The 17,333-nt window shown below is 36.9% G+C and overlaps 1 protein-coding gene across 3 annotated transcripts in view; it reads left to right on the top strand.

Annotated features, from left to right (window-relative positions):
• The window catches only part of LOC113237063 (SUN domain-containing ossification factor), a 116,671-nt gene that overhangs the window by 303 nt on the left and 99,035 nt on the right, over positions 1 to 17,333 (top strand). For all 3 annotated transcript variants that reach the window (XM_026473330.1, XM_026473322.1, XM_026473343.1), the window contains exon 2: positions 78 to 314. In XM_026473330.1, coding sequence (XP_026329115.1) covers positions 78 to 314 — 237 coding nt within the window. The remainder of the gene's footprint in view (positions 1 to 77; positions 315 to 17,333) is intronic.

Here is a 17,333-nt window from a genome sequence, read left to right as displayed (position 1 = left end):
AGCACTTTTAGAAAATTTGTCTAAGTCGGCAGATGAAATTTCATCATTTATAAAACATCTTTTTTGTATCTTTGCAGCTGTGCTCTCTTCTTATTAGTGGTGTCGGAAGCCCTACAGGCTGACACGGACATTGCAAATGTAGATTTGTCTGGACTCCACAACGTTAGTCATAAAGTAAAATCTGTTAGTGAAAATGTACCCAAATCCTCACCTGAGCCTAAGAAAATTGATCCAGTTGAGGAGACGCCACCAGATCGAGAACACGAGATGACATTTACTGAAACATTGTCCTTGAATTCTGTCACTACAGATGGGTAAGTCAATAGCACTTTTGATTGTTATAGAATTAATGAAACATGAAACAAATGTTGTTTTATTATTTCTTGTTTCATATAGGATTATTTCAAAATCCTTGTCTAGGACATTGAAATTGGCATAGTCAATTGTATCTTGTGCCTACAAAGACAAACAGTTTTTTTATGAGCGTAAAAGTTGAAGGTTTTAACTAGCTATGCAATTTTCATGCTTTTAGCATTTTGCTGCATTAATGGATCTTAAATTAGGGCTATAAATAAATTATGCACCTTTCACTACATTTCAAGAAGCCTGAAGGTGTGTTTCAGCAATTATTTATACTCAATAAGTGTAATCAATGATCAATCACGTTTTATTATTTTATCTATACAATCCTTGTTCAAATGTAACACAGAGATTTTTATAAAATGTCAAATGGAACTGCAATGCAATGGAGATCGTAGAGCGTTTCCAGCGGGATGGATCGGCCATGGCCGCGTCTTCTCTTCAAAATGCAATAACTGAGCTCAAGCTGGAATTGAACGATCGCGATCAAGAACTATTGAGGAACGATATTGAGATTGCTGGAATTCCTGAACAAAACCATGAAAGGTACATTCACCTCGCGCTGACCGTAGCAACTAAACTAGGCGTAAATCTGGAGGAACGAGACATTGTAAGTGTGGAGCGAGCGGGGCCCGTGCGTCGCATGGAAGAAGCCGGGTCGCGACCGCGCCCGCGCCCTATCGTTGTGCGGCTCGCACGCCGAGCGCACCGTGACCAACTGCTGGAGGCCGCGCGCGTGCGCCGCGGGGCTACTACTGCAGGCCTAGGGGTCGATTCTGACACGCAACGTTTCTACGTCAATGAGAGGTTGACTCGCATGAACCGGCAACTTTTCTATAAAGCGCGTGGAGAAGCCTTACGCACTCAATGGAAATATGTATGGACACGAGAAGGGAAGATTTTTGTACGCAAGGAACATGGTTCACCGCGACATCGAATACGTACTGACGATGAATTAGTTAAAATTTTTGGTCAATGATACAGTTGGTACAATTCCTTCATTGCATTTTGTTAATAGCATTTATCGCCTTGAGAGACAATTATGTTTTTAAATTTTATAATATTTTGTTTCACGTTTTTAGTTATTGTTTTCTGTTGATTCTATATTGCGCTGTACGCCGTTGCTTTGAATGCTATTTTTTGTTAAGTTCCTTTATTAGTTGTGTGTTAAAACTATTTTTTGTATTGATGAGGGTAACAATTAAGTTGTTAGTATTATATATATTTTATTCAAGGCGCTTATTATATCCCATACGACTAACTTTGCTTTCACATAGTCGTATACACAAACACATACACGTAACTGTGACTTTACATAATGGTGCACACAAACACATAATTAACACTGATTGGCGACACGTAACACTTCTTTGCAAGTTCTTAGTACATGACAAGTTTCATCAAATTTCTTTTTCCATTGTTATACAATTTAAAAAAAGCAAAGGATTGACTATCGGGCTGCTAAACGCTGGATCTCTTGGTACGCGTCATGATGAGTTCCTCGTGGCCATGGAACGTTTCAACGTTGACGTCATGGCTATCAACGAGACCTGGTTGCACGCTGGCCAGGAGGGTCGAGCGCCCGCGCCTCCCGGGTATCGCCTGCGCCATGCCCCACGTCTGGCCAATATACGCTCTCGCGGTGGTGGCGTTGGGTTCTATCTCAAACACGGTATCAATGCCCGCGTCATTACGCATCCACCTGCGCCGCCCGTGGAGCAGATGTGGTTGGGTCTTAATATTAATAATATTAAAATTACAATAGGTACAGCGTACCGCCCTCAATGGGTTAGCGTGGATGCTTTTCTCGATGCCCTGAGTGAAACTATTTCCTCACTCGGAAACTATGATTATCTTGTCCTTCTTGGGGATTTTAACATAAATCTTTTAGACGCGCAAGAACTCAAAACAATAAAATTGTCAAATTTTTTTAATTGCATGAATATTGATCAACTTGTGACGGAACCTACTCATTTCACAACGTACAGTGAAACATTAATTGACATAATTTGCTCTAATGCATGCATTGATAATGTTTCTGTTAATTATATTCCGGATCTAAGTGCTCACGCTTTTCTCACTTGTGAATTGAAAGTAAAAAAAGTTAAACTTCCGGTTAAACGTATTACCTATAGACCTTTAAAAGATATGGACCTTGTGACTTTTGACTCTGCTGTTAACTCTTTTCCATGGGAGAGCCTGGAATCTGACAATGTAAATGATATGGTTGAAGCCTTTAATAGAGAGATTTTGCATATATTCAATTCTTTTGCTCCAATAAAATCAGTTCAGATTAAAGACAGTTCACATCCTTGGATCACTCCCACAATAAAGAAAATGATGAAGTTACGGGACGAGGCTCACTCTAAGAGTAGACGTACTAAATTAGATGCACATAAAAACTTCTATAAAGATTTAAAAAACACTGTCTATTCCGCTATTCAAAGTGAGAAGTTTGCCTACTTTAGTCATCATATCAATACTATCAAAAATCCCCGCACATTGTGGATAAATATAAAAAAAATGTGGCTGATTTTAAGAAAAAAAACTGTGTGCTACCCGTTAATTTACGTAACCCAAATAATATCAATCAACATTTTCTTGATTTACCTGGTAAAGACGATATCAGCATGTCTCTGTTAAATGATTTTGAATGCAATAGATTTGGTCCTGGAATTTTAACCTTAAAACCTATTTCCGAAACGACGGTCTTTAATATTATAAAATCGCTTTCCACGAATGCCCAGGGCGACGATGGTATCAATTTAAATATGATCCTGCTAACGTTACCCCGTACTTTATCAATAATTACAACGATTATAAACAAATCCATTACTACTGGTGTTTTCCCTGAACAATGGAAAATAGCTATTGTAAAACCAATACCCAAAAACCAGAATCCTAATAAGTATGAAGATCTTCGACCTATAAGTATTCTCCCACTTCTGTCAAAAATCCTGGAGAGAGTTGTCGGTACACAGATAACAGAGTTTGCTGAGACTTATAATATTCTGCCTAAGAAACAGTCTGGTTTCAGAAAGTCCCGCAGCACCGCAACTGCTCTCATAGATGTTGTAGATAATATCTTAGCCGCACGTGATACTGGAGAAGGATCTTTGCTGGTTTTTCTGGACTTTTCACGCGCATTTGACACTATAAATGTTAGGTTGCTCTTGTCTAAGTTGGCATTTTATGGTTTCGATAATTTGACACTGAAGTGGTTTGCGAGTTACCTCTCTGGCCGTACCCAATATATCAGTGTTAATAATGAAGACGGTACTAATTCCATATCCTCGTCGATGCCTGTTACAAGGGGACTCCCGCAAGGATCAATCCTTGGTCCAGTCCTTTTTATTATGTATAGTGCGGACATCATTAAATCTATTGTAAATTGTGATTACCATATATATGCAGACGATATTCAATTATATAAATCATTTAAGCCTAGTTCCACAGTAGTGGCCGTAGCCGAATTGAACGATGATTTATGTCGAATAGCCCACTGGTGTGAATCAAATAGTCTGGTTTTAAACTCTAGTAAATCCAAGTTCATGTTATTGGGTACGCGGAGCCAAATAGACCGCATTCAGAGTCAGAATCCTCAAGTTTCTGTAAGGGGTGACAACTTGGAACGTGTGTTTGAAGCCCGTAATTTGGGTCTTCTAATGGATGAACGGTTGCATTTTGAAGGACATGTACTCGAAACTATGCGCAGCTGTTTCTATAGATTAAAGGTACTTTATAAAATCCGCAACTTTCTTAGTGTAGACATGCGAATTAAGATGTGCGATGCCCTAATTCTATCAAAATTAAATTATGCGAGCACAGTAATGGGCGGATGTCTCCTAACTCGGACGAAGAAAGTGATTCAGCGGGTCCAGAATGCCTGTGCACGTTTCTGTTTCCCTGTTCCCCGTCGATCTCACATTACCCCGTTCTTAAATAAATTCAACCTCATGAACATGGAGGCGCGTCGTAAGTTACATCTTGCAAGTTTGCTTTTCGGAGTAATAAAGAATCGAGAGCCTTCTTACCTCTACGAAAAGCTTACGATTTCTCAACAGAATGTGCGATTTGCAGTTCGTCTTATGTGTCCTTCCCACCGCACGACTGCCTTTCGTGGCAGTTTCCGATTTGCTGCCACAAAATGTTGGAACGATATACCACCACCAATACGAAATTCCAAATCTGTTGCCTCTTTTAAATTAGCATATAAGAAGTTTTTATTATCAACTCAATTATAATCTCACGACATAAGGTAGTCGTGCGTTGCTTGAAAAGATCTTAAAAAGTGATCAGAGCCAATTTGTACAATGTGTTAACACTAATCACCTCACTTACACTACATATACTCACCTCACTTACACTACATATACTCACCTCACTTACACTACGTATACTCACCTCACTTACACTACATTATAATCACAATTTTGGTATTTATTTCATTTTTATTATTATGTATCTATGTTAGGATTAGTTTATGGTGTTGTTTAATATTTTAAGTTTTGATTTTTATTTGTAATTAAGTTTTATACCTAATCTTTATATTTCTTTTTTGTTTTATTTTACCTTTCCGCCTGCTTGGACGAGGCGCCATCTTTCTTTTTGTCAATTTATGGTGCCACTGAAAACCAGCGTAATGAGGCGTTCTTCAACGTCTCATTACACAAAGCTGAGTGGTGACCGTTTTGGTAACATATGATGTATAATTGTGTTTGTTTTGTATTATTTATTGTAAAATGTTGCCAAATAAATTATTTTTCTTTCTTTCTTTCTTTCTTTCTTTCAATGCCAACATTGGCATTATGTGGGACAGAAAAAGTAATTCATGTTTTGTAATTGATTATTATTACATACATAAAATATGTGCATTATGATTCTTAGATAGGATTTTGCTATTTTCAACTGAGTAAAATTTTAAAAATTTTATTCAATTTCTTGTAACAAATAACAATTGAATTAGCACATGTTGTAGGTATTACCTGTTCTGTTGTAATGTAAATATGAATTTCATTGTTTATTTTTATTTTTCAACATCTATCTTTCGATTTGTTTTTAGTGACCATAAATTGCTATTAAAAAATGCAAGCTCACAATAATTTTGGGAGAAATTAGTGCTTCGAGCCTAATTGGTGACACATCTTAATAATCGTCGTCATAATTATGTTTTTCTACATTAATTCAGTGTGTTGTATACCTTAGGCTCCATGTAATTGTTAATTGCTTTTGTTTGTACATTCCATTACAACTTGATGGCAGATTGGGATTGCAGTACCCATATGAAAATGACAAACAATTCATGATTACGGTTCTCAAAGAGATCAAGGTTTGCAATCTTATCTCTTTTTATTTTATCATAAGGCCAAACGGGACTTCAGTGTCGGCCGGCAGACCTTGGATAATACGCATTATTGCCTTACAATACAAACAAAATTGAACAAGTCTAAATTCTTAATCCTTATGAAATATAGATCGTTTACACGTGGGCAATTGGCCTGTGTGAATGAATTTGCGAAACTGTGTCAATAGCGGATTTCCGTTATACGGTACGTGGCGCTATTCGTAATCTGTTTTTGCGGCCTCTAGATGACTATAAGAACTTGGCGCTTTGTCGTTGGTGCAAAATCTACTGATTTATGACGTTTAGGAGGCAGTTTTCTCTTATTCGATTTTTTTTTGATACGAAATGACGGGAGAAACAATCGTGCGCCTGGTGGCAAGTGACACGTCTTTCCATAACAGTTACAGTGCCACTTAAAATCGCAAAGATCTGAGGGGCACTGCCACTCTCACAACCTGAGACATAAGTTGACAAGTCCCATGTGCCTGTCATTTCACTAGCACCCTTACCTTTCAAACCGGAACGCAGTAATGCTCACATTACTGCTTGGCGGCAGAATTAGGTAAGATGGCAGTACTTCACTGGACGAACTCTTTCACAAGGGACTCCACTGCTGCTAAAGGTGTCTTCACAAAGCTGCTATTCAAGTCGAGACTGATTGTTATCTCAGAAGGTTGATTTATAGTCATAAAGAGAGAAAGGGAAGTGGATATTAAACAGATAGCGTGCATTGCATAGGCTTTGTGTTTTAGGTGTCCAAGCAAACTACATTCTCCCTAACAACTCTGTCAATTTTGTACTTTCGTAATTAGAAACATCGATAGCATTATTCAGGTTATTACGTTAAAAACGTACCATATTAAAGTAATTACTAATTACGCGTAAAAATGTAGCATACAATAGTTTAATTCAGGTATTTCAGTGGAACGTGTTATCTATTCTGTCTACTTCATTGAAACACACACATATGGAGACAGGCACACATACTGTGCCTGTCTCCATGTCTGGCAAATCGATATATATATATAGGTATGTAAATATGTGGTTCGCCAAATGAATAAAGTACTTAATGGCGCAGTTTAAATTGATATTGTCGAGTAGATGGTTATTGTATTGTGTGCAAATTCTGGCAGTGGTACGCCGAACATTGTATTAGTTGTACGCATATGAAATATGAAAGAATAGCACCTTACGAATGGTCACGGTGCACATATCCATAGCCCGGAAATTCTGTTTCGCGAGTGCCATAGACAACCACACAAATTGCACCCAAGCACACGAGAGAAATAAATGTAGGTCATGCAAATATTTCTCCCGGCCCAGGCCTACATTCTCCGTTCATCACCCGCCCATAACAATTACTGTCAAATAAGTAATATTCGACTAAATGAAAAGAGGCATGATGTGAATGAAGCTTCATACTTGACATTGTGTTTTAATTTTGTCGAGTATTACCTATTTCACTGTAATTGTTGCGGCCGGAGGACGAGATTAGATCCCCTGAAACCGAACCCGGGATTGCGTGGTGTACCTAACTCACTATACACACACACTCACACTAAAATATACTCCGGGACACAATTCGAGCCACCTTGCGTTTTTGCCTTATAGGCATTGACCTACTATAAAAATTAATTGATATTTACAATAAAGGCTGTTCCATTACTCTTATGTAATTTTCAGTCGAAGCTAAATATGGTGCATTTTGTTAAGCTTCCAGTAGAAGCTGAATATGGTGTTTTAGGGCCCTTTAAATTGTTGCAAGCTAAATTAGGCAGTACCGCAATGACGTTACAATTTAAATTAAATGTTTTAGTTTTTTTTTTATTTCGTTACATCACTACATTTGTATAGGTTAACTTCGGACATTTTTTTTCGTGGTTTTGTATTCGACCCGACGTCCATTTGTTGGTAGGTCAATGCTTCTATAAGCATTGACCTACCAACAAATGGACATCGGGACGTCTAGCTCTATAGCTAGAATACAAAAATAGTGTTATCATCGAAGAAAAAGGTTTCCCCGGTTTTGCAAGTCCAAATTTCCAACAAGGACTTATGGAAAAACTTAATACTTATACTAGTTTCAAAATTGCGTAGGATAGTTGCTCGAACATTGCTTAATCTTAGGGCATTTAATACTGATGCGAGGTGCCTCGAATTATGTGTTCGGGAGTATAATACGAGTATATTCTTCTCGAAAAGCAACTACATTCCTTCAGTCGCCGCCATTAGAGCCCAGCTCCTGACAGTTCTTGTGCGTAGTAGCAATTAGCAACTTATTTTATTAATAGTTAGAATGAATGTTGTTATATTCATATTCCTTATATGCAAAATAATGAAACATTAAAATAACTTCATTCCTGTTGCATATAACACAAAATAAACAGTATTTAACTTAAGAAAAACACAAAAACAACTACATTATTTAGTTAAATTTATCATTTATTTTTATGTAATCTAACAATCGCAACATATGTAGAACAGCGTTTCCCATTTGGTGCGTCGCGACTCGGTACTAGGCCATCAAAATAAAATTCCGGGTTGCAACATTCCCGCCTTGTTGAAGTGGAACCAGACCTCATGATAAAATTTTCGTCATTTTCCGCGAACTTGGATTCTTTAGTAAAAAATAAGCAGCAGCTCCATACTTCGCACTAAATAGGCGATACCGAAATAATATTAGTAAAACATTTTTACTAACAATAAATGTGTATTGTTTTACTTAATGTAACCAGCTTGGGTTTAAAAGTACCTATTGAGTGGGTCACGTAAAAGTAGTATGAAAATTACCGGGCCACGAACTAGAACATGAAATTTTGAAGCACTAAGAATGTGTGATGAGAAACTTATAGACTAACGTAATCAATTTTTTTTAGCGAAATTGAGTTATTAACACATCTGGAATAAGGAAGACTTGATCTACACCCCTCTAACATCGGTTTTTTAAATATCTTGTTTAGTTTCAGTTTTTTGTATGTATGTTACGCGATAATTATTTTGTGAACCGATTTTGAGGATTATTTTTTTGTTGGATAGAGGGTGCCTCAGTGTTGGTCCCATTTAAATTTGAAGAAAATATACCACCTCTAAGGGTAGCAAATTAAACTTAAACTAAACTTGGCAAATAGGGCTTAACTTACACTGGCGCAGAGTCGAAGCGTCGCGACGCGTCATGATTTTCGCCGATAGCATATTCATCTCTATTTTCCCATTATTAAGGCACAAATTTGTGTTATGCAAATACGGAGACGCGCGTTACTTGAGCGCGGTGAGGCGTCGTAGTTGAAAAACAGGACGCGACGCGACGCTTCGACTCTGCGCAAGTTTGAGTTGAAACTAATGTCCACTTGCACTAAACTTAAGTATCTCTTAAACCAATGCTTAAATTGATAAGACGCTCTTAACACAATGTATTAAGAGTGTTTTTTGCATTGCAATTATTGGTTTAAGACGTACCTAGGTTTAGTGCAAGTGGACATTAGTGTAATTCCATTTTTGTTTTGAGGTCGGTTTTTTTAATAAAATAGTTCTGTTATAATTCGCCGACCGGCTCAAGTCCATTCCGCGTTAATTAATGTGGTGACAGCCTTACTGGTAACATAAACTATTTAACAATTAAGGAAACTTACACCGCTGTTCGCCTTATAGGCTCCATATCGCTGACGTCACGTGCGAGGGCGTGACCGTCAATGACCGCTCGTTCACCTATCGACCTTGCTATACATTTTGAAGTGTCGAGTTTGGGATTGTGGTAATATGTGTCAAACGTTCGTAAGTGGCTTATAAGAGTGCTATTGGGATATTATTAATGTCATAATTATAACTTTTTTTTTTAAACCGTGGAAATACATGTATAAATATACATGTATTGCCAAGTTTTATTGTGATCGGTTACCGGAAAAGTGCGTGTAACCGGATTCATCCCTTAGTTTGCCACCTTTAGAGATGGGACCAGTACTGAGGGTACACTCTTTCCAACAAAAATAGAATCACCAAACAAATGCCGGTTTACAAATGCCGGAGTGATAAGCTCTTCAATCAAAAAAAGATAGGTACAATCGAAGTGTGAACCTTGGAGGTTTTTGAAGTTGGTTATTGATTGGATTATAGTGCCTTATACGGTTATTATATTATTATAATGTTTTTATGAGCGAGTTCTTAGGTTTGCGCGGTTGCTACGCATCGGAAATGAAACAATTTTTTTCGGATTTATAATCGCGTTTGTTTATTCAAACAAACCAATGTTTCGAGACCTTTATCGATCGGTATTACATGGACTCAAACTTGAGAATTCTGTGTACTATGAATACTAGAGCAACGGTATTCGATCCGGGTATCGAGTAGATAACCAGAAATAGAGACGAAATGTAACTTAATTTGTTTGAAAACTATTCTGCCATATCATTACTGTGACAACTGCGCTCCGATTGGCCAGCTCGAATTAGAAACAATTGACGGCAGTCGTCAATTGTTTTACTTCAAATCGACCAGCTTAACTTAAGCTTTGTTATAGTGGACGAAAATTGATCAATTACGTATTTAATATTTAATTACCGATGAAATGTGATTCCGTTTGTTTTGCAATTAGATGTTTTGCTGTTTTTCCCACTCCACCGAATGGAACAGCCCCTCATATTTAGAGATATTATCTTTATTACAATAAATACATAATATTTTTGGAATATACGGAGACGTACAAACTGTGCTATTTTAGCTTTATAATTTCTAATTTTAGTGCGAATGTTTTTTTTTTCATATAATTTAAAAACCCTAGTTTTACTTTCTAGTAATTAAGCTTTTATTGTCCCTTTTACCTTGCCTGTATATTATCTTAATTAAATGATATATAACGAGAGTTGATATTTAAAAGTAATATAAGGATTTGCCTGATAAGTTGCCAGGGATGGATGACCCTTATTTCGTCTTTATTTCTGGTTATGTACTCGATGGTTCCGGAGAACTACCCAGAATTACTGTTCTTCATTCAGCGTCCATAGTGCAAACCGGTCCACCAAGGTCCATAAACTTGTCACGACCAAGCAACGTTACGCGCGTTTATTTAGTCGAATACATTCCGCATCATGTCAATGGCTTTTTAGAATAACGTTGTATCTCAAAAGAATCTATCATCATGGTTTAAAAAACTAAGACCCTAACTAGCCGTGAACAGGTTCGCGGCAATGAAATGGGAAACTTCCGGTCCACAAAATTTATTAAAGAAGTAAAGTTTAAAGAAAGGCTGTAACAATAAAAAGGTAAATGTAAAAAAACAGGTATAACAGTATAAAACACTCCCTACACTTTATTATTAAGGCACTTACCCCTAAATGGGCCGAGAAACTGAATTACAGAAATAGATACATGAAGGCTGTGGACTTCTAAATTGTTACACATGATTAGCTTATTAACAGCTCCGACTGTTGTGGCGGTCGAGCTGGGAGTGACCGTGGTACGAAAACAAAATGAGAAAGTGAAGGAAGATGGAACAATTCAAATTTAAAATTTAAATACATGTAAAATAAAAAAAATGATAAGATACAAGCGGAGAGAGGCGATACAAAGAGGTGAGATGACGGTGTAAGGAGGTCACACCGTCGCAACTTGTAGACCATCTCAACGTTATCATGTTATTATTCTAACCTACCAAAGGCTCAGAAACCCAGTCACAATAAAATTTAGCATTTTCTGAATTAATCTCAGTAATATGTCAAAAAACTTAGAATAACAACGTATAGAAACCTAGCCCGCACACGCTAAGTGAGGCAAATTGAAGCGCTCCCAAAGGCCCTACACGAGCGGGCGGGCCTTCAGTGCTCAAGGTCAACTTGCATCGCGAACAGCCCCAGACTTTTAGCTAAAAATGACGAAATGTGCGGTAAATGAGTGTAAAAATACGTCAGACAAACATAAAATAGATACTAACATCACATTCCACAAGGAAGAAATGCGTTTCAACTTGTATTTTTATATAAATATTCACTAAAACCGAAAATTAACCTACTACTAATTGCCTTACTTGTGACAGTTCGTTTGATATGAAACTATCATTCTATGCGTTATTATTCTAAGTCAAAAAATGATCAATTTTGAATTGGGCCATTATTCTTGCAAAGCAGTGATTTGTGTTCTTTTATGATACCGAAGATTTTTATGATACAGAGCTTTAAATCGCAAAGATAGATAGATAAGTCCCATGGACCCTGTAATTTGAAAGACGAAAGAAAGAAAAAGGAGGTGGATCGATATTATTTATCGTAGTCATTTTGACATAGTGGGCACGATTATACTGTTATATATTAATTGCTATTCAACAAAGTAAATAAAAAACATACTGTTAGCGCAGACGGAGTTTTTATATATCGAAGGTCGCTGCCGTGTTTAATATTAATATTACATTGCGTAGTTTGAGTTTCAATTTATTCACTTACTTGTATGGTGAAGGATAGGCCTTTGCTTGTACAGTAATCATAGGCAATGCAAATTTAATAGTGATTTGGAAGGTAACATTTATGTTATCACTATCCCAAATATTACTTTTCGCCAGTATAAGTTCTAATTATACATTGCCGCGGAACTTAAGCAAATTTTTGTTACTATATACGTTCCTTGGGAAAGAGTTCGTCCAGGGAAGTACTGCCACCTTACCTGTTTCTGCCGCCAATCAGTAATGTGGCCATTACTGCGTTCCTGTTTTGAAGGGAAGGGATGCTGGTGAATTTAACAAATATACACGATTTAGATCCGAAAAAAGTAATTCCATTTCCAATACAGGTTACAATTGAATGCTTGCTAGTTTTTCAGAGAAACGAAGAGCGCCTGCGCAATTTTGTAACTATTACCGCGTGACTATTGAAAGTAAACGCATTCATTTTACATTCACTTTCATCGATTATTCCTAATGCCCAATTGGCGTGCTTTCTTCTCTTTTGTCTTGGCCATTGTGAGTCAATTACTTAGTAAGAAATTCTATAATGTCAAAATAATCCAACTCACAAAATGGACACCCACATCATTATCTTATTTAAGAGCAACTCTTTTCGGTGTAGCCTCCTCCACTTCTCACGGTTCATAACCAGTTCTTTGACCTCTCTATAGCTGTCACTTTGATATTTTTTATTTGTTCACTATACGCCATTCTTGATCTTCCTCTCTTTCTTTTCCCTTCTATCCTCCCCTCAATTATCACTCTCACAAATTCGTCATTACGCAACAAATGTCCGAACGTTTTCCCCCTTCTCTCTATTGCATTCAAGACTTCTCCCCAACCCTTTCCAAAACTTCCTCATTTGATCGCTTTTCAATCCATTTTATTTTTTTTCATACGCCTCCAGCTCTTCATTTCAGGAAACCTATATAACCTACCTAAAATCGCTACTGGCCGGACACTGAAAACATTCCTTTGGTTTACCAATTTTGGGTTCCGAATTCCAAATTAGGCACATCTGTATGAAGATGTTTTTATTATTCATTTTAGCCGATGTTCGGGTAATAAGATCCAGCAGTTCTACTGCGGCACCACAGTTTCAATAATATCAACATCACAACGATACCACAGTATAACCAAAGAAATATGGGAACTCCATACAAACGTAGCAGCGACGCTTGTAATGCGCACCCGCCGCGCGTCGTATACCCACGCACACATTCGCATAAAGGTGGCACTTCACATATCTATTTGTATTTGCGTATTTGATATATGTGTCAAACAAACACCATGTGTAGATAGTATGTGTGATAAAGTATTTGCCTCGTTTCCCTATTCGACAAATACAGCAAACACCAAACGCGCGTTACCGCGCGCTGGTCGGTTTCTCGGCGCACATCAAAGAAGCCAAATAGGCATATACGCAATTAAACCGTCCACACTATAGTCATATTCATTATTTTAATCTGGCTCCATGAGACGATCATATTATCAGTTGTTGCATATTTGTTTGTGCATACTATTTTTCCAAGTACATCAAACACCCTAGCAAATACAAGTAGCCACGTAAATGCCGCCACAACAATGAAAGGTGTGTGAGATGATCAGCGCTGTGCAATGCGAGTGCATCGCTAAATTGATGCATGTGCGTCCGTACGCGGCATACAGCGTACACGCACACATACAAACCGCGCTCCTACGTTTGTGTTGAGTTACCACATTTGGCCTATTGTAGTATGCTATGCAGATACTATAGATATTCCCCGCACACTATAACTTGAACCTTTTCAAGGCGAGAGTGAATAGGCATTATGTAGGTGTGCTTGCTCCATCGTCGAACTCATCATCACTTTTCATCAGGCGAGATGCGCAAATGTTCAAATGCGCACTTATTTTTTATGAAAAAAAAAAACTATAATAATCTCTTTATCTGATATCATTGTAGCTATTGCGTAAATTGAAAAGCGTGAGAAATCCACGTCAGTGTTACAATACTAAGTGACCGATATTGTTTTTATCGAATACCTGTGATAAACTTACGCCTTTACACGAAAAACACGTGTTTGTTTTTTGTAGTGTTTTTATCGCTGTGAATATGGTTCGTCGATTAATGTTGACTCATACTACGCTACGGGCCCGGACTGCATTGTACAATCACTTAATTTTATTTATAAATAAAAGTCATTTATATCGGGCGACAATGGCCCATGTCAAAATAAAATAACATTGAAATTGAAATTTATATGCCTACAGTTAAGATCAAAATAATATAATCCGAATTAAAAATTTATAAAAATAAAATAAAGTGAAACAAAAATTAAATAATATCTAAAATTCTAATTAAAATTACATATACAAACAATAAAATAACTGCAGTTTATTGATGTCTAAATCGATTGCTTCCGTAACCGGCACCATAGCGGGCATGTTTATCACAACAATATCGAATATTGGAGCAATCTATCCTGCCAGCTATCATAACCAGGTCGACACTGGGGAAGGCCCGCACTCTGCGCACCAGTGATGCGCACTTTTTGCGCATCGTGTGAAAGCAGTTAATGCATGCCGCCGCGAATATACCTGAGGCACTGCAGGAGCGGGGCAACCCCAGTAACGCCCTAAACGCATTGTTGAAATGCATTTATTTATACTCAGGTTACCCATAAATACATACCTTATAGACTAACTTACATAATAATAAAATACTCATTACACGTATGGATTGCGATGTGTAACGCAACTTGGGTGTCCGGTAACCGGCCTCGGCGACGTCGGTACATGACACCTTTCGGCCAAAACTTTATTGTTATAGGCTTTTATTGTCACATACTGTTTAAATATAGACATACCACACCACACATATTATAGTCAAAAGCTCGACAAGTAGTAGAGCTCCTTGTGAAAGAGTTCGTCTAGGGAAGTACTGCCTCTTTATTTATTTCTGCCGCCAAGCAGTAATGTCAGCATTACTGTGTTCCGGTTTTGAAAGGTAAGGGTGCTGGTGAAATTACAGGCACATTGGGGCTTGTCAACTTAAGTCTCAGAATGACGGGCGCACTGGCAGTGCGCCTCAGAGCTTTTCCATTTAAAGCTCTGAGTACTGCAATAGATAGGCGTGTAGATTACCATCAGGCGCATAACTTGTTCATCCCGTAACTTATATTATAAAAAAGAAATAAAAATAAAGCTTCTATGTATAAAGGACGATCTTTTTTTTGATTCGTGGTACACTAAGAAAGTTGATAATGATATTGATCCAACATAACTAAATTATTCTTTCATATTATCATTACTTAAAATGGTTTCGGCAATCATTAAATTAATTGGTGTAATTGCATGCATTTGCATTGCAATGCAAATGCTTGATAAGTTCAGAACATGTTATAACAGAACAAGTTGCAATGATCACCTTAAACTACATATTTTTTTCGTTTGTCGCAGTACAGCTTGCTTAGTAATTTAATATTTATATTACAGGCAATCGGTCGACCCCTTTTTTTATCTTACACTATCTTCTTATGATTGAATTGATAGATGTTGATAGTAGCGGCCTGCGGTGATAAGAATGTTGAACAAAAGCGATTACTGTATTAAAAATAAATTATATCTTAATATTGAAAAATGCTGTACAATTTCATATACTAAGAAATCTAACCCATTAGTTCATAATTACTGTCTTAATAATCAGAAACTTCAAAGAGCATCCGAGGTGAGAGATCATCTGGATAGTAAGCTATCATTTACTTCCCACTATGAAAAAATTACCAGCAAGGCTTTTAAATTACTAGGTTTTATATTTAGACAATGTAGCGATTTTAAGAATCAAGAATCCTGACACTCTTATATTGTTATACAATGCATATATAAGATCTAACCTAGAGTATGCATCCATTGCTTGGAACCCCAACTATAATAAACGTGTCGACACGATCGAAAGAATGCAAAATAAGTTTGTTAAAAGATTGAGGTACAAATATTGGAAATTTAAACCTATACAAATTTTGACTTTGCAAAAGCGGAGAGAGCTTAGGGATCGAATTTTTCTTTTCAAAATTATTAATAATTACATTGATTCTACTTATTTATTAAGCCAAATTTCATTAAAATGTCCAAGACCCAACCTACGTCCGCGAGGCCCATTTGCAATATCTTATTGTCGCACTAATTATTTTAAAAATAGATTACCTACTTGTACGGGGTTGTACACAATTTAATAATGAATATCAAGAAATTAATATATTTGACAATAAGCCATCCCGGTTCAAATCTGCCATTAGAAAGCTTTTATGTTATTAACGTAATTTGTAATTGATCGTAGGAATTTTTTAGTTTTCGATCAATATAACAAACTAGTGGAGTGATTTCCCATAGCGTAATTGAATATCATGGTGGTTGAACATCATGATATCCAATAAATTTAAATTATAATTAAAATTGATTTATAACTTGTTGCTTAGTGATAATTATTATGTTAATTGCTTATAGCTATATATAAATTTGTCTTTCCAACGTAACTATTTTAAACATTAGGGGAAACTGTTTTGGCTAGTGTTTGTTTCATATTTGTTGAAAATGAAATGGATTATATGATGCTGTATGTTTTTCAAATAAATAAATCAACAAAATACGTGCGCAAGGTGAATTTATTTGTATTATAACTAAAGCGGCTAAAGCACGGATCGCGTGTGTTTTTAATTTTATTATAGCGATCTAAACACAATTATATAAAAGTACCAAAAATAACACTCATGGGAAGATGTGTGACCACCCATCCGAAGTAAACCGAGTCATCGTGGAATTCAAAATGCACATGTTACCTAATGATAACCTTTTCACTGCACAGCCCCGGGCCGCGGCCATTATATATACCTACATTAAGTATACCTACGTCTTATTAATAAAACTGATAATGGCGTTATCAGTTACTTAATGTATTTAAATTCAGTTATCAAAAATACGAGTGTTTGCGTTGGGGTTTCCCTGGGGTTAATCTTTTGTTTTTATTTTTATGCATTTGCTTTCTTCCGCGTTAACAATAATAATAACGCACACACACATAGCCTCGCACTAGGGTGACTCTGTATCGCGGGTGCCGTGGACACACACATAGACAACCACAAATTACACCCAAACTCACTAGAGTAATAAATGTAGGCCATACAAATATTTCTCCCGGCCCAGGAATCGAACCCGGGACCTCTGCGT

This window comes from Hyposmocoma kahamanoa, unplaced genomic scaffold (genome assembly GCF_003589595.1).
Source record: "Hyposmocoma kahamanoa isolate Upper Pololo Valley unplaced genomic scaffold, ASM358959v1 102, whole genome shotgun sequence".
NCBI lineage: Eukaryota > Metazoa > Arthropoda > Insecta > Lepidoptera > Cosmopterigidae > Hyposmocoma > Hyposmocoma kahamanoa.
Note: the sequence above shows the minus strand (reverse complement) of the source record. Positions and strands in the feature narration are given on the sequence as shown.